The sequence below is a fragment of the Triticum dicoccoides genome, chromosome 1B, assembly GCF_002162155.2.
Source record: "Triticum dicoccoides isolate Atlit2015 ecotype Zavitan chromosome 1B, WEW_v2.0, whole genome shotgun sequence".
NCBI classification, from domain to species: Eukaryota; Viridiplantae; Streptophyta; class Magnoliopsida; order Poales; family Poaceae; genus Triticum; species Triticum dicoccoides.
The window spans coordinates 567036423-567060612 of record NC_041381.1 but is presented as its reverse complement, the minus strand read 5'-3'; the positions used below and the strand labels follow the sequence as shown (position 1 = coordinate 567060612).

Genomic DNA, 24190 nt, shown 5'->3' with positions numbered 1-24190 from the left:
TGTTGAGGCTGAGTATCGTGCGGTGGCCAACGTCGTCGCCGAGTGTTCGTGGCTTCGCCAGCTGTTTCAGGAGCTCTCCTGCCCTATTGACCATGCCATGGTGGTCTATTGCGACAACGTCTCGGTGGTCTACCTCTCCGCTAATCCGGTGCATCATCGATGGACCAAGCATATTGAGTTGGATATTCATTTTGTTCGAGAACAGGTGGACCTTGGCCATATTCGTGTTTTACACGTCCCTACTTCCCAACAATTTGTAGATATCAATGACCAAGGGCTTGCCTATGGCGTCATTTGAGGAGTTCCGGTCCGGTCTTTGCGTTAGCAGCGGTGCCGCTTCGACTGCAGGGGGTGTTGAGTATATGTGTTGTGCATATCTGTATATTGGACGCACCTCCTGGTTCCTTGTATAGTTGAGGTCATGACCCACCTATTGTACATCATATATACGTGCCTTTGTACATGAGCAATACATCGTGCAATTCATACATCATACAAAACCAACCAGGTGGCGAACCAGCAAAACACTCGGGGCTTCGCAGATACTACAAACTTGGACGCGCGAGCTGGAGTGTGCATCACCGCGACCATGTCCTGATAGGCGAGGCACCAGAGACCAGACTGAGCTCCGATGTCGTCCAAACTGAGGCCCAGCCAAAACCGCAAGAATCGCGCGCCAACAAGAGGCCGCACTCCACCTTCCCGAGGCCGCTTCACCTTGCCCCCCTTCCCGAGGCCGCTTCACCTTATCCCCCTTCTCCACCTTCCCGAGGCAGAGCGCACACTCCGACGTGCCGCCGCCGCCCTCTGGCTGCTCGTACGCCAGGACGTCATACGCCGTTGCCAACCGCGCGCCGCCATGCGCTGGCGTCTCCCGGGCAAGCGCGGGCACGTGACTCCGCTGTATTTGGTCCAGAAACTGCGGCAGGGTGCCGTCGCCGACGGTGCTGCTGCCGCCGCTCTGGCTCCATAGGCTGGGCCGGCAAGGCAGGCAGAGAAGCCGGCTCACGCCGCGGAGGTGATGCAGGAGCGCTCCATGAGCAGAGGCCAGGCACCGGCGCAGCGTGGACCATGGGAAGAGGATGCCACAGAAGGCCGTGTAGACGCTGGCGTCGATGCCGACCCAGAAGAGGAGGAAGACCGTGAGCACGACGATGGAACCCTTGCTGTGGGGCCTCCATGACAGGTTGACAACGCGTAGAGGATCATGGCACCACATTGAAAGGGACCAAAACAAGGCGAGCCATGCCCTGGCTCACATGGGGTGTGTGCTCCCCAAAACGGCTGTCTGGTTGGGCTGTGCGCCGGATGAGATTGTTGCTCTATGTCAATCTAAATGTAATGACTCTGGCTAAGTAATGAAATTATTTTATCCGAAAAGATAAAAATAAAAAAATGAACGGGCAAATTGAGGATGAACGAATCAATACTCTCCAGTTAGTTGGTCAGGCGTCATCCGCAGCCTTCTTCTTGGCGATGGCAGTGTTGGCCATGAAGTCGATGCAGGGGAAGTAGTCGAAGCAGAGGCGAATGGGGACGGGGAAGTATCGAGAGCAGTCGCGCTGAGACGCTCCCAAAAACCTTATTGTCGTTCTCCTGGGCAGAATCTCGAACGACGGGGTTCCGGAGGCACCTGCTCTACCGAGCAACCGTGCACGCGGTCATCGAGATGGGATCGCCGGAAGCAACACAGTGAGAGGAACAGTAAATGACGGCTAGGGTTGCGCAAGGAGGGAGTGAGTGTGTCGGCTGCACTGACCAACTCCTCCAATATGTAGGTCGTCAGGTGAGGAGTCGTGGGCCTGGGCTTAGGCCCACGATTGAGTCGACGCACCCCTGGGAAGGGAGTCATCATACACGAGAAGGGGCGCATCCCCGGGAAGGGAGTCGGTGTATCCTGGGAAGGTGGACAACCTACGATCCAACGTGGTTAGCGACTCGGTAATTAATCTGAGATGAATTAATCATTCTTGACGGGCAAAAATAAAGCGCATAGGTATGACATCGGCTTGGCTTGTTTCCGCGCGCCGTGACGAGGCGGGCGACGATGAAGGAGAAGCGCATGTGTACCACATCTCTTTCCAACCTCCCAATAACAAGTGGTAGAGCAGGCCTTATAAAGGGGGTCTCAACTCTCCTCCATTAGCAAGGTGGTACTAAACTTCCCACACCTATCATATACCTACAGGGTCCTCAAGATTAACCAGGAATCATTGTTCATATGGGCCCAATCTATGATTCAACAACCCCCACCAGATCTTGAGGCACATTAATTTGTCATCTGTTCCAAACAATGTTTTGATATATTAGAATTCCAGTGGAGACTGTTAAGGCCACCTAGAGCAACCGGATTAGACTTCTTCACAACTGAATAATGGACTATGCCTTAAATTGTCAGTTTAATGCTCCTTCCTACTCTACCGCTCACCGGCCTCGAAGGAACAAATCATTTGTTCTGCAATGACAACATGGAATTCAGGGTGATGATGAGTCAACGCGAGGGGGTAAGTGGAGGGATGTGGCGTCGCCATGCGTAGAGATCGGCGGTGTCGGATTTGGCTGCTCCCATCCTTAAATGCTCCCAAGCTCCCAACTTAAAAAAATATATGATGTTTTTAACGTTCACAACGTATGTGTCTACTCCCTAAAGAAATTCTGCATTCATATCTTGAGTTTGGATTTGAATTTTTTAAAGATTATAGACACGTGTGTTGTGAACAATTTATTCATATATTTTAAAACATTTAAAAATATTTTTTGAAAGATGGGGGAATGTTTTTTAGCATGCTTTTTAAGCATGCTTTTTTTTTTGAGAAATGTTTTTTTAAGCATGTAAGTGGTGCGTCGATGTCTCCATATTACACACAGTCAGTGTGGTTGCCCACAGAAGGCCTAGCCCAGCAGGCCCTCTCGTTGCCGGCCCATTCATGAAACGCCCCCCGTTCCTCTCTCTCTCTCCTCCGACCCCTCCGCCGTCGCCTCCCAGCCTCGCCGCGGCGGCGGCGGCGGCCGGAGAGAGTATGCCAGCGAGCAATGTTCGGTCTGCAGGCGGCCGTAGAGCGTGGCAGGGAGAATGGGGTGTGACGCGGGCCTCACCTCTACGACGACCACGACCGGCCGTCCGCTTCGACGCCGGCAAGCTCGAGCGCCTCAACGACCACTTTCTCCTCCGCAGGTTCGGTTAGCCCCTCCTCTCATCTCATATACCACATCAGACTAGTTGAATCTTGGTCAACTCATAGTTTCATACGATCATACTACTGCATAAGTCTGAATCTTGGTCAACTAGTTGAATCTTGAAGAATGCCACTCCTAATCTTGGTCAATTTCCAATAGGAGTATTTCTTTCTGTAGTTGACATGTGCTGTTAGAAGTTCCTCGCTATTGCCGCAGGCGTGGAAATGAAGCTCTCTTTTCCATTAGCATACTATTTGCATTTGTAACATTCGACCATTGCAGCAAATTTTTGTGGGTTGGTTTCGGTCAATGCCGTGATCATTCAGGCCACTTCCTTGTTGACTGACCTTTTGACACTTAGCAACTTAGTATGCCATGAGGGGTATGGTTAGCACTCCCCGGCCCAGAGCTCACTGTCATAGTGGAAAATTCCAAAAATACAGCTTTCCTGTTAAGCTTGGTGGAAGCCCCATGATTGACTTGCCCATGGCCCGCGGCAGCCATTGTGGAAGCCTAATTCATGTCTGACTTGACCCAGGTCCATGGCCACCACTTAGTAGTGGTGGAAAGCATCATCTGAAGTCTACTTTGGTGTGCTAGGGAGCTTGTCAACCCTGCCGACTAGCACATAGTTTTCATGGTAATGCACTAATACTGCCTGCCTTGTATTATGCAGAGAGATAGTGGTCCCAATCTGAATTGGGCTGCTGCTGTCCTAATCTGAATTTGGTTGGTCCCAAATGGATCATAGTGAAATTCCGCATGAGACAGTCAGCTGTACATGCCTTCCTAATCGAAAATTGATTGGTCCCAGTCTAGATATACATCCTAGCGGAGCAGAGCAGAGCAAATTCACATTCACACTCTTCGAATTGGGCCACTGCTGTCCTAATCTGAACTTGGTTGGTCCCAAATGGATGGTAGTGACATTACGCGTGAGACATCAGCTGAACACATTATTGCTTCCTGTTCCAGTCTATATATACATTCACTTCTTCCTTCTTCAAATAGCAGAGCAGAGCAGAGCACATTCACACTCTTCCCCATGCCTCTCCTCTACATATTATTGCTTGGGTTTCTCCTCTCGCACACTCCTTGCTGTTGCTCTTCTGCACCTGCAAGCGATACCCTCACTGAAGGTCAAGTGCTTGCCGTTGGCGACAAGCTCGTCTCGATGAACGGCAAGTACGCACTTGGCTTCTTCCAGCCAGCAGCGAGCACCATCAGTAAGTCCCAGAACACCACCAGCTCCAGATCCAGCTCCAGCTGGTACCTTGGCATATGGTTCAATAAGATCCCGGTTTTTACTGTTGTGTGGGTTGCTAATCGGGAGGAGCCCATCCCCCATCCCAACATCAACTCAACAAAGCTCAAGTTCTCAAGTGACGGCAATCTTGTCATTGTCATAAACCATGGTGATGCCGTCACTGAATCCCTTGTTTGGTCCACTTGCATTGTCAATAGGACACAAACCAGTAGCATAAACACCACCACCTCTGGTGCCGCTGTTCTCTTGAACAGCGGAAACCTTGCCCTACTCACAAATAGCAAAGTGATGTTGTGGCAGAGCTTCGACTACCCAACAGATATCGCGCTTTCTGGCGCCAAGCTTGGCTGGAACAAGGTCACCGGTTTCAGTCGCAAGTTCATGTCAAAGAAGAGCCTCATTGATATGGGTCTCGGCTCATACAGCCTAGAACTAGACACCAGCGGCGTCGCCGTCCTCAAGCGCCGCAACAATCCCTCTGTAGTCTATTGGCATTGGGCATCCTCCAAAACATCATCACTGAGTGTTATACCAACACTCAAGACAATAATAGATTTGGATCCACGCACCAAAGGCTTGATGAACCCGATATATGTTGACAATGACCAAGAGGAGTATTACATGTACACTTCGCCGGATGAATCATCATCTTCCCTGTTTGTCTCACTAGACATCTCTGGTCAGGTCAAGCTGAATGTTTGGTCGGAAGCCAACCTTGCTTGGCAAACCATATGTGCTGAGCCTGCCGATGCTTGCACTCCAGCTGCTACCTGCGGACCTTTCACAGTCTGCAATGGCAATGCACAGCCATCCTGTGACTGTATGGAGAGCTTCTCTCAGAAGTCACCGCAGGATTGGGAGTTTGATGATCGAACAGGAGGATGCATCAGAAACACGCCTTTACATTGCAGCACCAGTGCTAACAACCAAAACATGACAAGTTCAACAGACATATTCCACCCCATTTCTCAAGTTACATTACCCTACAACCCACAAAGCATAGATGTTGCTACCACTCAGAGCAAATGTGAAGAAGCTTGTCTCAGTTCCTGCTCCTGCACTGCTTATTCTTATAACAATAGCAGATGCTCTGTCTGGCATGGTGAATTACTTAGTGTAAATCTGAATGATGGCATTGATAATAATTCTAAAGATGCCCTTTATCTTCGCCTTGCTGCGTCTGCCAAGTTTGAAAAAAGGAAGAAAAAAGCAACAAACATTAGAGTTGTAACTGCTGCAAGCATTATTGGTTTTGGATTATTGCTAATGCTCGTGCTGCTGCTACTGATTTGGAAGAACAAATTCAAGCCATTATACAACAATCAAGGTAGTGATGGTGGGATAATAGCCTTTAGATACACTGATTTAGTGCGTGCTACTAAAAACTTCTCAGAAAAGCTGGGAGGAGGTGGTTTTGGCTCTGTGTACAAAGGAGTCTTAAAGGACTCAACTAATATAGCAGTGAAAAGACTTGATGGTGCCCGTCAAGGAGAGAAGCAATTCAGGGCTGAGGTGAGCTCAGTTGGACTGATCCAACATATCAACATTGTAAAATTGATCGGTTTCTGCTGCGAAGGTGATCACAGGTTACTTGTGTATGAACACATGGTAAATGGGTCTCTTGATGGTATCCTATTTGAGAAGGGCAATGCTGCTTCTGTCCTAGATTGGAACACCAGATATCAAATAGCCCTAGGAGTTGCCAAAGGATTGTCCTACTTGCATGAGAGTTGTCACAAATGCATCATACATTGTGACATTAAGCCAGGAAACATACTCGTGGATGCATCATTTGTTCCTAAAATCGCAGACTTTGGGTTGGCTGCGTTTGTGGGGAGGGATTTTAGCCGAGTTATGACTACATTCAGAGGAACTGCTGGTTATCTTGCCCCAGAGTGGCTTAGCGGAGTTGCAATCACACCGAAAGTTGACGTTTACGGCTTCGGCATGGTACTTCTAGAAATCATATCAGGAAGGAGGAATTCCTCACTAGAAACACCATACAACACTAGAAGCAGCACCACCAGGTACCAGAATGTTGAATATTTCCCTGTGCAAGCCATCAGCAAGCTTCATGACGGAGATGTGAAGAGTTTGGTGGATCCACAGTTGCATGGTGACTTCAATTTGGAAGAGTCTGAAAGGATTTGCAAAGTTGCATGCTGGTGCATCCAAGATAATGAGTTTGATCGGCCGACTATGGGTGAAGTGGTCCGGGTTCTTGACGGTCTACAGGAGATTAATATGCCCCCTATGCCAAGACTGCTTGCGTCTCTAACGGAACAGCTTGGTGCCGCAACTCCAGTGTAATATTAATCATTCATAGAGAGTGTTTCACATGCGATCGATGTTATTAATCTTTGTTTCAGCAAATTCTTGGAAATTGTAATGTGCAGTGGAAGGAATAAAGGAAGAAGGCAAGCTTTCAGTCGCTAAATCCTCTGTTATTATGTTTTTATATGGTAAGGAAGCATTGTAGAAAAATACAGCAGAGCTTGAAATATGTGTATGCTTTGTTGATGGACTAGTTTGATGCATATCCTTGAATCCTTAAATCGAAGTTATACATATATGCCACTACCCGTTTTCATCAAGAGCAAGCATAGCTTGGTCGTGCCTCCGTGGCTCCCTTGATGATGTGGCCCTTTTTGCACGGTGCTGGCACCCGGGACCCACAGACAAGGGTCCGAGGGCAGCGAAAACAAGAACGGCGTCTTGCTGCAAGATCACCAACATGTAGTCTGCTCGGATTGAACCAATGTGTCCTACCCGCTTGGCGAAATGTGAGGCTTGCTCCAGTGCCGGCGTGGTTGCGAAGGAACATGCTCATACGAATGAGAAAAGGAATCCAGGTTTGAAGATAGGACATGATGGTATGTAATATGTTGACTACTGCTACATATAAATGCACTTGACGTGTATTGATCTTTTTCTGCTATCACCATCTTCTCTGGATGATATTATCACCTTTTGAGTTTTTTTGGAGATTATAGTGATGATAGAATTCTTCTTTCATATTCACCATATTATATAGTAATGCAATGACATTCTTTCTTTTTTTAGTATGGTTTTGCTCGAAAGTAACTTAGCTAATAATGACGTTTTTATATGCAGCAACCTAGAAGAAACCTCCGCCACTGGACGATAATTCGTCACATAAAGTGCTCTATCTCCTTGAGTCCATGCTGCCAGAGCAATGCAGAAGCATCCTCCTACTGTAATAACTTCATATGGGCTTTTAAGCATCCCAAATCTTACAAATTTGGTAAAGGATTCCACCAGCAGCAGCAAACAAATGTTTTTTTTTCTTTCTACTGTATGCAAATGTGCTGATGTATTTATGTGCTGTGTTAAGCATTGCACTGTGCTTACACGCTCATACTAAACTGCTTAGAGAAAAAGCTGCAGCGATTCATCCTGCATAAAAACATCTAGGTGATAATTGTGGTGTTCTTTTTAGACCTGGGATTGGAACTTTGAAACTTCTAATTACAGTGCAGGGATAGGTTACTGTTAGCATGCTTAGGTATTGTTAAATAATTGTTTTCAGAATGTACCTAATCAGGAGACTGAACAAGCTGTATAATCACCTGGTATTTTGAAATGCCTGTCTGATTCCTATATAGTCTTGGATAAACCAAATCATACTGTAAAGCCACTCGAATCTCGGTCCCTCCGTCTAGAGAGTCGCTTCCGGCGGCGAATTGCAACACCGCGAATGGCAGGCCTCCATCTCATCTCTTTCTCTATTCATGACTGGCAGGCCAACGGCTATACGACGGTGTTTCTACCTCTGGTTCTACAAGCTGAGAAATGGTTGGCTGGTGGTGGTGAGCTCTCTCTTCTCTTCTCTTCTCTTCCCACACGCTGTCCAAAATTGTATTTTCCCAACTATTGCAGGTCCAACTCATCTTGAAAAAAGATTGTTTATTCCTTGCTGTTCTATTTGTTGCCATATTTCCTGTTCTGACAATAGAGGAGCAGCCTGTTCTCTAGATGCTCTGCTTTTAGATATATCGATGTATGCTGTATTTCCTTTATCCTGAACTTGTCAATGCTATAAAAGAAGATTTTGCCTGTTAGGTGCTTTCTTTCTGACCTTCTGTAGATTAACCTTTCGCACTTACAAGTTCACCGAGGGGAAGATTTGACTCTTCACAGTAGGCATGTGATCTAATGAGAGGGCTTGATGAATCTTATGTCTGGGTTGGAGCATGGTCCAAGAGCCTAGGATGGTGCCATTGCTTGTGTATGTATAAGTTAAATATCAGTCCTGAAGAGTTGGGCCTGGCACTCTGATATTGCCACCACTACCACCATTCCTTTTTCTTTTCTTGACTGAAATACCACAGGGGAAGCCCCTGGAGTGTGATTTTTTATAGATAAAAAACGGTGTACATGATTTACATGTCCTTGGGTAAAAAATAAAATAAATGAAAAGAAGGTTTAAACAAGGGACTCAAACAAAAAGAGGAAGCAACCAGTCTAACAGGGGTTGAACTAGAGAAGGCGACTTGAAATCGATGAAGCTGTAGATCACCCTGAAACTTCTGTAGCTCATATGTGTTTTAAGTTTGCCAACTGCAGCTCACAGCATTTGTTTTATTTCTGTGGTCATACTTTTGTTTGTCTTTCTAAGGAGCTTCTGTATATACGTGGAATTTGTATTTGTAGAATATAACCCTCATACAAGTGAGGTGTTTTTTCTTTCTGGTTTAGGCTAATACCATGGTCGTTCAGGCGATTGCGTTGTTGGCTGACCAGTGAACACTGACGGACAAGCAGCATGCCATGAGGGTTCTTGACATATATACTTCCAGTTGTAGCAATGGACTGGATGAGATATAGAAGGAAGCTCCCTTGCTGTTACTTATGTAGGATTTGCCGACATTGCCAAATTACATCTAGCATTATATTGATGATTTTTCTCCCTCAAAAACAGAGCGGCACTGCTCTGTGTGTTGCCATTTCCCCTATTCTGCCAGCCCGCCATGCTCATTGAAGCCATTGCCATGAGGGTTGATGAATGGTAAGTATGGTCCACTGAAAGTCCTCGTAGATAAGCTATGGTCCACTGAAAGTATGGTCCTATTCTGCTAGCTAGGGACGGTTTCAAAGCTTATCTAGGCATAAGTTGAAATTTCAGTACCAACTTTAGCTTACAACATTATCGTATTTTTGTGGTACTCCCCTGATCCATACTACTTGTCGCTCAAATGGATGTATCTAGCATACATCCATTTGAGCGACAAGTAATATGGATCGGAGGGAGTAGTACTTTTCTGGGGAGGGAGTTTTTGTTGATCTTCTGTGTTGATATGCCTTGAATTTGCATTTGTAGTGTTCGACTATGCATTGAAGAAAATACTCCCTCCGTTCCAGAATATAAGGTGTATTGGTTTTCGTGCAAGTCAACCATTTGAATGTTTGACCAAGATTGTAGAATAAAATAACAATATCTGCAATGCCTAATAGATAAAATATGAAACTACTTTTCATGATGGATCAAATGATATAAATTTCATATTGTGGATATTGATATATTTTTCTAAAAAATCGGTCAAACATGCACATGTTTGACTTATGAAAAAACAAATACACCTTATATAAAGGAACGGAGATAATATTTTGTTGGTTGGTTAGTAAAAGTGTTTCGAAAAGTTCTATTCGAAGATAGCCCTCCCCTCTAATATGTGAGGTACCTTTTCTGGTTTAGGTTAATATTAATACGAAGGTTGGTGAAAGCCTCGTGATTGACCTGACCATGGTCCATTGAAAGTCCTGCCTTGCAATTATGGTAGTACAGCCTTGTATTTATGGTACCACAGTTTTGTATTTATGGTACCACTGTTGTGTATTTATGCTTATTCTGTCCCAATGTGAACTTACTTGACTTCCCCGTCAGCTTCAGTCTGCTGAACACTTGGCCTTCCATTCTATATATGCACCTACTCTTCTTCTCTAAATTATTCACACTTTTTCAGCATGCCTCCCCTCTACATACTACTCGGGCTTCTCCTCTTGCACACTGCTCCTTGGTGCTCCTCTGCAGCTGCCACTGAAGACACTCTCACAGCAGGCCACGCGCTCGGTGTTGGTGACAAGCTCATCTCAAGAAACGGCAAGTTCGCCCTTGGCTTCTTCCAGCCAGCAGCAAGCAGCATCAGTAAGTCGTCCCGCAATGCCACCTCCCCCAGCTCCAGCTGGTACCTTGGCATATGGTTCAATAAGATCCCAGTTTTCACTACCGTGTGGGTTGCTAATAGAGAGGAGCCCATCACCCACCCCAACCTCAACCTGACACAGCTCAAGATCTCAAGCGATGGCAATCTTGTCATCATAAACCATGCCGCCAAAACTGAATCCATTGTTTGGTCCACTCACATTGTCAATAGGAAAACCAGTAGCATAAACACCACCGCCTCTATTGCCGTTGTTCTCTTGAACAGTGGTAACCTTGCCCTACTCGCAAATAGCCAAGACATGTTGTGGCAGAGCTTCGACTACCCAACAGATGTTGCGCTTCCTGGTGCCAAGTTAGGCCGGAACAAGGTCCCTGGTTTCATTCGTCAGTACATATCAAAGAAAAGCCTCATTGATCTGGGTCTAGGGTCATACAGCATTGAACTAGACAGCACCGGGATCGTCCTCAAGCATCGCAACCCCTCGGTAGTGTACTGGCATTGGGCATCCTCCAGAACATCATCGTTGAATCTTGTGCAATTAATCAAGACCACGTTAGATTTGGATCCCCGGACAAAAGGTTTGATTAACCCAACATATGTTGACAACGACCAAGAGGAGTACTACATGTACACTTTGCCGGATGAATCATCGTCTTCTGTGTTTGTCTCACTAGATATCTCTGGTCAGATAAAGGTGAATGTTTGGTCACAAGCCAGCCAGTCTTGGCAAAGCATATATTCTGAGCCTGCCGATCCCTGCACTCCGCCTGCTACTTGCGGACCTTTCACGGTCTGCAACGGCATTGCACATCTATCATGTGACTGTATGGAGAGTTTCTCCCAGAAGTTACCGCAGGATTTGGAGTTTGAGGATCGAACAGGAGGATGCATCAGAAACACACCGTTACATTGCAGCACTAGTGGTAACAACAAAAACATGACAAATTCAACAGACATATTCCACCCCATTGCTCAAGTTGCACTGCCCTACAACCCGCAAATTATAGATGTTGCTACTAAAAGTAAATGTGAAGAAGCATGTCTTGGTTCCTGCTCCTGCACTGCCTATTCCTATAGCAATAGCAGATGCTCTGTCTGGCATGGGGAATTGTTTAGTGTAAATCTTAATGATGGCATTGATAATAATTCTGAAGATGTTCTTTATCTTCGCCTTGCTGCCAAAGATTTGCTACCAGGTTCCAGAAATAACAAAAGAAAACCAAAGGTCGGAGTTGTTACTATTGCAAGTATTATTGGTTTTGGGTTAATAATGGTCATGCTGTTGTTACTGATTTGGAGGTACAAATTCAAGTGCTGTGGTTTGCCTATATACGACAATCCAGGTAGTGCTGGTGGAATCGTAGCCTTCAGATACACTGACTTGGTTCGTGCTACTAAAAGCTTCTCAGAAAAGCTTGGAGGAGGTGGTTTTGGTTCTGTATACAAGGGGGTGTTAAGTGACTCAACGACTACTATAGCAGTGTAAAGGCTCGATGGTGCCCGTCAAGGAGAGAAGCAATTCAGGGCCGAGGTGAGCTCAATTGGACTGATCCAACACATAAACCTAGTCAAATTGATTGGTTTCTGCTGCGAAGGTGATCACAGATTACTTGTGTATGAACACATGTTAAATGGGTCTCCTGATGGTCATCTATTTAAGAAGAGCAATGCAAATGTTGTCATCCTGAATTGGAACATCAGATGTCAGATATCCCTAGGAGTTGCTAGAGGATTGTGCTACTTGCACCAGGGTTGTCGTGAGTGCATCATACACTATGATATTAAGCCAGAGAACATACTTCTGGATGCATCATTTGTTCCTAAAGTTGCAGACTTTGGGTTGGCAGCGTTTGTGGGAAGGGATTTCAGCCGAATTCTGACTTCATTCAGAGGAACTGTGGGTTATCTTGCCCCAGAGTGGCTTACTGGAGTGGCGATCACACCGAAAGTCGATGTTTACGGCTTCGGCATGGTGCTATTGGAAATCATATCAGGAAGGAGGAATTCCTCACCTGACAGCAGCATCAACAGTAACCAGAATATCGAATACTTCCCTGTGCAAGCCATAAGCAAGCTTCACAGTGGAGATTTGAAGAGTTTGGTGGATCCACGGGTACATGGTGACTTCAACTTGGAAGAGGCTGAAAGGATTTGCAAAGTTGCATGTTGGTGCATCCAAGATAATGAGTTGGATCGGCCGACCATGGGTGAAGTAGTCCGGGTTCTCGAGGGTCTACAGGAGATTGATGTGCCCCCAATGCCAAGACTGCTTGCAGCTATAACGGAATAATCTGGTGTTGCAACTTCAATGTAATATAATACTTGTACTGAACATAGTACTAGTCTTTTAATTTCAGCAATTTTCTTAAAAGTTGTAACGTGGAGAGAAAGGAATAAAGGAAGGCAAGCTTGCAGTTGCTAATTAGCTGTCTCTTATTTAGGCGTGCAATTATCTATACTCCCTCCGTCCCAAAATATAAGAGCATTTTGTACACTACACTGGTGTCAAAAACGCTCTTATATTATGGGACGGAGGGAGTATATGGTAAGAAAGATATGGCAGAGATATAAATATGTGTATGGTTTGCTCTTTTCAGAGCAAGGATGGGAACTTCGGAATTTTTAATTGCAGCAGAATAGGTTAGTCTTAGCATGCTTAGGCAAGAAGCCAGCTATGGTTTAAATAATTGTTTTCAAACTGCAGCAGTTTCTGCAGTTCTGCAAGTAGGAAGATGTCAGATCTGAAAGTTGTGGGTGGATTTGATCTAGAGACTACATCGGCCTGTTATTTCCCAATTTGTGTGTGATTTGTATGGTCCTGGCCAAGCCAATCATGGCATCTGGGATTTCAATGTTGCGCTTGCCCATTGTAGGGTGCCACCTGAGAACCTTTGGAGACTCTGAAAATAATGCAAATGCTTTCCTGTGACCTTAGTAGTATAATCATGATCATGAACAAGTTAACAATCTTCACGCAGCATGTTTACCTCTTCTTTGTGCAGTTTCTTAGGTTTTTTCAACGTAGGTGGCGAGTGAGGATCATGATTGAAATGACACCAGTAGAATATGTAGGTGTTTTTTTTCCTATGCAGCCAAATCTGGTTTATGTGAATATATTGTGTGTCTCATTATTCATGTAGAATATGGGAGAGGATATCCCCTTTCCCAAGAACTGATGACTTGAAATATGAAGTATTACTAAATTTACTCTACTTCACTAACTTGCAAGGTTATTTGTTTCATTTCTCATAGAACAGAAATTTCTTGTGCAGATCATCTTTGGGTGTGTAATTATGGGCTGTTATGTATTCACTTATTCTATTTTTTTTATATATATTTCAGGCACATATGGTGCACTCTGACCATGATGTTAACTTTTTAGCTCTTAATAAGCAGGTTTATATAGGTGCTATCTATTCAGTTGAATGAGGAAGCTGCTACCTTGGACTGGGCAAAGTCAGGGGCCACAAAATCTTTGATTCCCATGAAGATGAATTTTTTCGGGAACCGGACACCTGATGCCGTTATTGGTCACAAGCTCACTAGCAAGTGCCTCTGTTGTTGGAGGGCTGCTGCTTATCAGCGTCTTTGAATGCATCGCCGGGAGAATTCCAAGAGTTCCCATGATAGAGTTGTTACGTCTTCGAAAGAGGGGTGTATTGTGCAAGGCATAGAAATTGAACCTGAATGCTAAGGTGATGCCATACCAGAATGCCAAGGTGAAGCCATACCAGAATGCCATGCCTGTGGGTGTATCACGAAGAGCCTGATCCTGGTGATGGTGCTGATGATCTAGTCCCGAAACCTGGAGACAGGATGGAACTGAAGACAGAGTTGTGGCCATGTGCTTTTGTATGTTCAGTCAGGTAGTGCTTTATATCCCTACTATTTCTGTTCATCTACTATGATTTTAATAGTTGTTTTGGGTTTTTATGCACATTATATATTTTATTTTATTTAAGAACTAAAGAATGCAATAAGAAGAGAAAAATTTCAGGCCAAAAGTAAACACCAAAATGACAGTTTTCTCCGTGCGAGGCCTTCTAGTCTACTCCCTCTGTTCCAAAATATAAGTCTTTGTAGAGATTTCATTATGAACCACATATGGATGTATGTAGATGCATTTTAGAGTATAGATTTACTCATTTTGCTCCGTATGTGGTCCATAGTGGAATCTTTCCAAAGACTTATATTTAGGAACGGAGGGAGTAGTAAAGAAAATACTACACGGTAAGCTGAACCGGCAGTAGTTCAGCAATCCCGGCCCATTTGCTGCTGCTTATGCGGACTCCACTCTATCTAAGTAGGGCTTCCCTGATGTTGCAGCCGTCGAGCTCGCCGGCATCTTAATACCACCGTGGCACCTGGCGACATCCCAGCCACAGCTCTCGAGTGTCTGTTCATCGCACTAAATTTCTCCGAACGACCAACCTTTATCTCTGAACTAAGGTTTGGGAGGTATGTCAGAGGCTAAAATTCGTCAGTTTGTTGGCGTGATTCTTAGGAACCCACAATTATCTGTGAAGTGCATTTCAAACTGCGATGGTCGACTCTGGCTTGTGAAAATATCCTCCTTTTTTGGGGGAAAAATAATTGTGAGAATATGTAAACTAATGTTATAAGAAGACCATCCATTTCCCAAACTATAGCCACCTTTGTGGAACTCCAGACCAATCTTGAAGGCTGGATCTACATTTTTTGGAAGGAACCATCAATGTCGTTTCTGTGTTCAGCTACCTTTATCAATAAATTTGATTAAAATTTAACTTTAAAAGGATCAAATACGCCCTATGTATATTGTGAGATGGAGGAAGCATTTGTTTGCTGTATAAACAAACACATTAAGCGCGGGATCAACATTCAGCAATGGTCGATCAAAGCACAGTACATATGTTTATTAAAGCTAATATTACAAAAGAGCAAACAACGTTTGAGACGCCATAGAAGCGAGCTAAGATCACTACGACAAATGGCCATTTTGCAAAAGAAGACACGCCATAGGTGCGATGCTTGTCGAAGTTGTTGTCGATCTGTTTGGTGACTAGGGAGGCTGCTTCAGACCAAACCAGCATGCAGCCGTCGTATTTGCCTGGAAATCTCCAAGCTCCTTATGCAGAACTCCGAGCACGTCATTTTACCGGTTTTCGTCCCGTTATATATATAAAAACGATACAGACGCATACCACCACAACACACGTATATACCCAAGACAGGATAGAGAGGCGCTGAGCGCAACAACACCACTCCTAGCACTACAAGAGCAACCGGATGATTCAACCATGAACACACCACCACGAAGAGATGAAGCCGCATACGACGAACTGTGGGCTTCAAGGCGGCGCCTTCAAGAAAAATACTACACGGGTGCGCCGCCACCACCCGATCCGAAGAAGGGAACGAGCTTCGCCGCCGCTGGTCCGTCCGAAGATGGAACAGGTTTTCACCCCGGCCAACACACACCGCCACCGAACGTCACACCCCGGTGACCACGCTGCCCACATGGCCATGGCCACCGGGCAACATCGATCCACGTCTCTGCCCATGAGCACCGCACTACCACCACCAGGGCCGCCATCCCGGCATCCAAGACCTTGACACCACCTCACCCGAGACCTGCCGCTACCCCAACCAAAGAGACAAGTGGTAAGGCCCTGCCTTTCGCACCCCTGTGCGGCCCCCAGCGTTGAGAGCCAATAGGCTGGCCTAAACTGCCCTCCATCGACCCGTCCTGCAGCCCCGGGCAAGAGACGGGCTCGGTCCCATTGCCGGGCTCGAGACGAGCTCGGTCCTGCTGCACCAGACGCGAGATGAGCGATGGACCACGGCTCGGAGGGGGCCAACTCTTTGACAAAAGATATCCACTTGTGGCTTTCATCTCATTAGCATCAGATATCCAATTCAAAATCACTATAAGCCTCAAGTACCATCGGGAACCAGTATAGTCAATTTCATAGTTCATAGTACCTTGCAAATAATGCATGACTCACCCAACGGCATGTCAATGCACATCTCCTGCATTGGAGAAAAAGCGGCTCAGTTTGCACACAACAAATGAGATGTCTGGCCAAGTAACACAAGCTAGGTACTCCCTCATTCCATGTATATAGGGCCTAATGCATGTTTGGAGGCTAACTTTGACTACATGTTACAGCAATAATATATGACATGCAAGTTACACAAAGCACACCATCAAATTCGTACGTGAAATGAACTTCTAATGATATAATTTTTATATTATACATCTCATATATTGTTAATCTTATCAATAGTCAAAGGCAATCTAAAAAAATGCATTAGGCCCTATATATATGGAAGGAGGAAGTACACGAGTGAACCAATCACTTGAGAGTGTCTCAATTGATCTATAGCTATGCCTTCGAACTTTCGAATCCACATGAGGATCATATGATTTTGTAGAAGGTTTGCAGTTCGAATATCCAAAACGACTCAAAATCTTCTCAACATAGTGGGATTGAAGAAGTGTAATTCCACCCTTATTATCTCTCAGTAGCTTGATGTTCAAGATAACATCGGCCACCCATAGGTCTTTCATCTCAAAGTTATGAGATAGAAAAGCCTTGGCCTCCTCAATTACTTTGAGGTTGGTCCCAAACATGAGTATGTCATCGACATACAGACACACTGTAACTCCTTAGCCCCCACCATGGCGATAGTATATACATTTTTCAGCTTCATTAACAACAAAGTCAGCAGATGTCAAAGTTTTATCAAACTTCACATGTCATTGCTTAGGCGCTTCTTTCAGGTCATATAAAGATTTCAATAGCTTGCACACCTTTGTTTCCTGACCATTTACTACAAAGTCATCTGGTTGTTGCATGTAAATTTCCTCGTCTAGCTCTCCGTTAAGGAAAGTCATCTTAACGTCCATCTGATGAACAAGAAGAGCATATGAGGCAGCAAATGAGAGTAACACTCGAATGGTTGTCAGCCTAGCCATAGGTGAGTAAGTCTCGAAGAAATCTTCTTCTTTTTGGGTATAACACTTGGCCACAAGCCTAACCTTGTACTTCTTAACAGTACCAACGGGCCTAAGCTTCTTTTTGAACACCCACTTGCATCCCAATGGTTGGCAACCATAAGGACGACCATTGATCTCCCATGTCTCGTTAGCTAAGATGGAATCCACCTTGCTACGGACCCCATCCTTCCAGTAGTCAACATCCGATAATGCATAGGCTTCTGAAATGGAACTAGGAGTGTCATACACGAGGTACATGAGGAAATTGTCACCAAAGGACTTTGCAGCCCTTTGTCTCTTGCTCCTAATAGGAGCTTCCTCATCATCCTCCATGGAACTTTCATCACCTTTTTGTTCGTAATATTCTATCGGAATGACATATTCAGGAGTCTCATCAGATTCTAGTATAGAAGTGCTTTGCATATCTCTCATGGGGAAAATATCCTCAAAGAATGTAGCATCTTTAGACTCCATGATCGTACCGACCTTTACGTCATGTACATCATATTTCACCACTAGAAATATGTAGCCAATGCTATGCTTGGCATAACCCATAAAAACGCAGTCCATAGTCTTTGGTCCCAACTTACGCTTTTTGGTTATCGGCACATTGACTTTCGTCAAACAACCCCAAGTGCGCAAGAGAGTGTAGTTCTTTTCTTCTCCCATTGCTCATAGGGAGTAGTCTCATTATCCTTTGTGGAACTTTATTTAGGACATGACATGATGTCAATACAACCTACCCCCATCATGCCTTGGATAAACCCGATGTATCTAACATGGTGTTAACCAAATCTCTTAGAGTATGGTTTTTCCATACGGCAACCCCGTTTGGCTGGGGTGAGTAGGGAGGCGTCCTCTCATGAATAATACTATATGTTCCGCACAGACTTAATAAAACTCATTAGAAAAGTACTCTCCACCACGATCAGATCGAACTTGATTTATTTTCTTTTCAAGTTGGTTCTCAACTTCTGCCTTATAGATTTTAAAGTAGTGTAGAGCCTTGAGATTAGTATTTAACAAATAAACATAGAAGAATCTAATGGAATCATCAATCAACATCATGAAATATTTCTTTCCACCTTTAGTCAACACACCATTCATCTCGCAAAGATCTGAACGTATGAGCTCTAGTGGTGCTAGGTGTCTCTCCTTCGCAGCCTTGTGAGGCTTGCAAGGTTGCTTAGCTTGTAGAGCCTTTGGCTAAAGTGAAACTCAGGATTAAATCCATCTTAGCTAGCCACTTCATACAACCGAAATTAATGTGACAAAGGCGTGAATGCCAAACCTCAGATTTGTTCATGCTAGAATGAATTTGGTTCACAACTTTATTACAGAAATTTGCTAGCAAAAGGCAGAACAAACCTCCACAATCATATCCTTTTCCAACAAACAGTCGCTATCGAGATACGCCTACTTTATTGGACTCGAATACTAACTTAAACCCCTCTTTACATTGAAGGGAGCCACTAACGATATTCTTCTTGATGACGGGAACATGTTGCACACTCTTCAGTTGCACGATCCTTCCCAAAGTAAACTTCATATCTATCCTGCCAACACCATGAACTGAATCATGCGAGCCATTCCCCATCAGGACGAAGCAATCTTGTGCAACCTGGTAAGAAGAGAATAATGACACATCAGCACACACATGAATATTGGCCCCTGTGTCAACCCACTAATCAGTGTATTGACAAACTGAAAGTACGGTAAACAAATTTCCATACCCAGTTGTCCCATCATTGTTGCTCATAGTCATATTGACAGATTTGGAGTCTTGTCCTGGCTTCTTGTACTTCTTTGGGCACTTGTTTGCACAATCTTCCTTTGAACCACAAGTAAAGCAGTCATCTCTTTTTTTTTCCTTCTCCTTGAAGGTAGTATTTTGCTAGATAGTGTTCTTTCCCTTGAACTTGTGGAAATTCTTCTGCACCACATTGGTGCTAGAAGAACCCTCTGCCCCTTTTATGTGTGAGTCCTTTGCTCACGGGTTCTTCTCAACACTTAGATGATCGATGACATCCTCAATAGAGAATTCATGTCTCAAATGCTTGAGAGAAGTAGCGAAGTTCCTCATCCAGGAGGGAGTTTTGCAATAATGCAACCCGTGACAAACTTGTTCGGTGACTCACACTTCAGGAGCTCTGGCTCCTTAGCGATGCACTATATCTCATGAGCCTGATCTAATACAGAACGGTTATCAACCATCCTGTAATCATGGAACTACTCCATAGCATATAGTTCACTTCTGGTATCGGTTGCCCCAAACTTAGCTTAGAGCGCATCCCACAAGTTTATCGCGACCCACATATGAAGAGACGAGTCAAGCAACTTGTCTCCGATCACACTAAGAAAGGCTCCCACAAAGACAGTGGTGGGTTTCCTGAATGCCTTGTCGTTTTTAGGATCAATCGTTCCACTGGGAATCACAACACTAACCTAGAACACGTTCATAGTTGTGAGCCATAATGTGGTCCTCGTCTGGAACCGCTTAAAAAGCATTCCGATAAACTTTTCCGGTTTCAGAGTCACGACAAAGCCTTGAATCGAAAAGTGTCTAAAATAAGGTTTTTGTATTGATAGAAATATAAGCACCTTTTTGATTAATCTAATCAATGAGTAGATAATAAACATGGCAATCATAGCATGCGTCATACGGATTGCTACTTGTGAGATGCGTTGGGATTTCCCCGAAGAGGAGAGGATGATGCAATATAGTAGAGATAAGTAATTCCCTCGGTTAAGAACCAAGGTTGTCAATCCAATAGGAGAACCATGTAATACCTCGTGAACAACACCTACACACAAAAGAACAAATACTTCCCCCCAACGCAAACAAGGGGTTACCAATCCGTTGGCGGCTAATTGCAAGGATCAAATCTGATAATGGTATATAGATAAACAAAAACACAAAATAAAGTAATGGTAATAAATTGCAGCAAAATATTTTTGGGTTTTAATATATGATAAAGATAGACCCAAGGGCCATAGTTTTCACTAGAGGCTTCTCTCTCGAACAAAAAACATACAGTGGGTAAACAAATTATTGTTGGGCAATTGATAGAAAATCACATAGTTATGACAATATTCAAGGCAATGGTCATGTATATAGGCATCATGTCCGATACAAGTAGACCGACTCCTGCCTGCATCTACTACTATTACTTCACACATCGACCGCTATCCATCATGCATCTAGAGTATTAAGTTCATAGAGAACGGAGTAACACCTTAAGCAAGATGACATGATGTAGACAAAGTAAACTCAATCAATATGAATAAACCCCATCATTTTATCCTTAATGGCAACAATAAAAATACGTGTATTGTCCCCCTTTTGTCACTGTGATATAGATCACCGCAAGATTGAACCCATCACGAAGCACCTCTCCCATTGCGAGATAAATCAATCTAGTTGGCCAAACCAAATCAATAGATCGAAGAGAAATACAAAGCTATAATAATCATGCATAAAAGAGTTTAGAGAAGACTCAAATAATATTCGTAGATAATCTGATCATAAACCCACAATTCATTGGATCCCAACAAACACACTGGAAAAGAAGATTACATCAAATAGAACTCCAAGAACATCGAGGAGAACATTGTATTGAAGATCAAAGAGAGAGAAGAAGCCATCTAGCTACTAGCTATGAACCCATAGGTCTGTGGTAAACTACTCACACATCATCGGAAGGCAACAAGGTTGATGTAGAGGCCCTCCGTGATTGGTTCCCACTCCGACAGAATACCAAAAAAGGCCTCCAAATGGGATCTCACAAGGACAGAGGCTTGCGGCGATGAAAATAGTATTTTGGGTGGCTCTCTGTTGGTTTCCCGATTTTAGAAAATTTATAGAGGCGGAGTTAGGTCAAAGGGAGGAATGAGGGGCCCATAAGCCACATGCCCCCCAGGGCACGCCCATGTGCCTTGTGGCCTAGTCCTTATCTTTTGGTCCTCTCCCGAAGCTTCCAGGGTCTCTTATGTCTAGAAAAAAAACGTCAAAAAGTTTTGTGGTAATTGGACTTCTTTTGGTATTGTATTCTTGGAAAACCAAAAACAGGCAAAAAACAACAGCTGACATTTGGCACTAAGTTAATATGTTAGCCCCAAAAAATGATATTATATTGCATATGAAACATCCAAGATTAATATTATAATAGCATGGAACAATAAAAGGTTATAGATATGTTGGAGATGTATCAAGCATCCCCAAGCTTAATTAATGCTCGTCCTTGACTAGGTAAACGATAAAAACAAAAAAAATTGATGTGGAATGCTACCTAACATGTTCATCATATAATCTTTCTTTTATGGCATGAATATTTAGATCTGAATGATTCAAAGCAATAGTCTATAATTTGACATAAAGGCATCAATACTCAGCCATCCCAACAAGCAATCATGTATTTCAAAATATCAATGCTAAAAAACACTATCCCTACAAAATCATATAGCCTTGTCATGCTCCATCTTTTTAACACAACGTATTTATCATGCACAACCCCAATGACAAGCCAAGCAACTGGTTCATACTTTTTAACGCGCTTCAGTTTTTTCAACCCCATGCAACACATGAGCACAAGCCATGGATATAGCACTATGGGTGGAATAGAATACGGTGGTAGAGATTAATACGGAGAAGACAAAAAGGAGAAAATCTCACATCAACGAGGCTAATCAACGGTCTATGGAGATGCCCGACAATTGATGTCAATGCAAGGAGTAGGGATTTCCATGCATTGGTTGCACTAAGAGCTATAAGTGTATGAAATCTCAAAAGAAAAGTAAGTGTGTGTGCATCCAACTTGCTTGCTCATGAAAACCTTGGGCATTTAAGGAAGCCCATCACTGGAATATAAAAGCCAAGTTCTATAGTGAAAAATTCCCACTAGTTATATGAGAAGTGAAAGCATAGGAGACCCTCTATATGAAAAATATGGTGCTACTTTGAAGCGCAAGTGTGGAAAAGGATAGTAATATTGCTCCTTCTCTCTTTTTCTCTCATTTTTTTCTTGGGCTCTTTTTGGCATCTTTTTTCTTGGGCTCCTTTTGGCCTTTTTTATTTCCTCAGTTGGGACAATGCTCTAATAATGAATAATGATGATCATCACACTTCTATTTACTTACAACATGATACTAGAACAAAATATGACTCTATATGAATGCCTTTGTCAGTGTACTATATCAGGATGTGCAATGATCTAGCTTAACATGCATATAAAAAATGATGAACGGTGGCTGGGCCACAAATACTATATCAGCTATATGATCATGCAAAGCAATATGACAATAATGATGTGTCTCATAAAAACGGAATGGTGGAAGTTGCATGGCAATATATCTCGGAATGTCTATGGAAATGCCATAATAGGTAGGTATGGTGGCTGTTTTGAGGAAGATGTAAGGAGGCTTATGCATGATAGAGCATGTCATATCACGGGGTTTGGATGCACCGGCGAAGTTTGCACCACACCTCGAGGTGATAAAGGGCAATGCACAGTACCAAAGAGGCTAGCAAAGTGCGGAAAGGTGAGAGTGCATATAATCCATGGACTCACATTAATCATAAAGAACTCAGATACTTATTGTGAAAGTTTATTAGCCCTCAAAGCAAGGTACTACTATGCATGCTCCTAAGGGGATAGATTGGTAGGAAAAGACCATAGCTTGTCCCCGACCGCCACTCATAAGGAGGACAATCAATAATAAATCATGCTCCAACTTCTTAGCATAATGAGAGACTATATGTGCATGCTTCGGGAGTCACAAACCTTAACACCAATATTCTAACTAAACCACAACCATTCACTGGTACCACCCACATATTACCATCTTTATATCGCAAAACTATTGCAAGGAATCAAACTTATCATATTCAGTGATCTACATGAAAGTTTTTATTATATCCCTCTTGAATACCTATCATATTAGGAACAATTTCATAACTTGTGCATACTTCTGTTACTTCTATCAACTCTCAAAATGATATAAGTGAAGCATGAGAGTGCAACTATTTCTTTAAAATATAACCACCGTCGTGCTCTAAAAAATATAAGTGAAGCAGAAGAACAACTTCCTAGCTCAAAGATATAAGTGAAGCCCAAAGAGCATTCTAACAAATCACGATTAATGTGTGCCCTCTCAAAAATGTGTGTCCAGCAAAGATGATTGTGGCAAACTAAAAACCAAACAAAGCAAAGACTCATATAATACACGACGCTCTGTAGGGTCCGCACGCTTAACGTTCGTTGACGATATAGTATTATATGAGTTATGTGAATTGGTGACATAATGTTATTCCCGGTCCCGGATGAGATCATGAACATGACGAGGAGCTCCGGAATGGTCCGTAGGTAAAGATCGATATATAGGACGATACTATTTGGTCTCCGGAAAGGTTTCGAAATGCACCGAAGTTTTATTGGAGTGGCGGAAGGGGTTCCGGGAGGCCCGCCGATACTTGGTAGGCCTCATGGGCCAAAGGAGGGAGACGCACCATCCCACTAAGGGGCTGGGCACGCTCCACCTCCCCTGCCCACGTGCTAGGAAGGAAAAGGGGGGTGCCAGGGC

The 24190-nt window shown here is 43.9% G+C and overlaps 2 protein-coding genes and 1 pseudogene across 3 annotated transcripts; 2 read left to right on the top strand and 1 right to left on the bottom strand.

The window, feature by feature from the left end:
* Window positions 1-483: 483 nt before the first annotated feature.
* LOC119350622 lies at window positions 484-1219 on the bottom strand. Its single transcript, XM_037618362.1, has 2 exons — window positions 699-1219; window positions 484-643 (listed from the first exon to the last, which is right to left on the bottom strand). The coding sequence occupies exons 1-2, from the start codon at window positions 1217-1219 to the stop codon at window positions 484-486; spliced, it is 681 nt and encodes a 226-aa protein (XP_037474259.1).
* Window positions 1220-4125: 2906 nt separating this feature from the next.
* On the top strand, window positions 4126-9438 carry LOC119348805 (G-type lectin S-receptor-like serine/threonine-protein kinase At2g19130). Of its 2 annotated transcripts, XM_037616794.1 has the most exons (3): window positions 4126-7317; window positions 7559-7709; window positions 8208-9438. In XM_037616794.1, exon 1 carries the CDS (start codon window positions 4223-4225, stop codon window positions 6752-6754), a length of 2532 nt encoding a protein of 843 aa, XP_037472691.1. In that variant the 5' UTR covers window positions 4126-4222; the 3' UTR covers window positions 6755-7317; window positions 7559-7709; window positions 8208-9438. The 2 variants fall into 2 exon arrangements, with proteins under 2 accessions (XP_037472691.1, XP_037472690.1); XM_037616793.1 differs by lacking the exon at window positions 8208-9438 and having other exon boundaries at window positions 7559-8177.
* Window positions 9439-9488: 50 nt separating this feature from the next.
* Window positions 9489-13051, top strand: LOC119348806 (annotated as a pseudogene).
* The last annotated feature ends 11139 nt before the right edge of the window (window positions 13052-24190 follow it).

Bases quoted from the DNA above. Each gene is read 5' to 3' on its own strand.
- LOC119348805 (XM_037616794.1), top strand. From the start codon at position 4,223: ATGCCTCTCCTCTACATATTATTGCTTGGGTTTCTCCTCTCGCACACT.
- LOC119350622 (XM_037618362.1), bottom strand. From the start codon at position 1,219: ATGTGGTGCCATGATCCTCTACGCGTTGTCAACCTGTCATGGAGGCCC. The intron at 644-698 runs GTGGAGTGCGGC...GCTGGGCCTCAG, and splicing joins GGTGAAGCGGCCTCGGGAAG to TTTGGACGACATCGGAGCTC.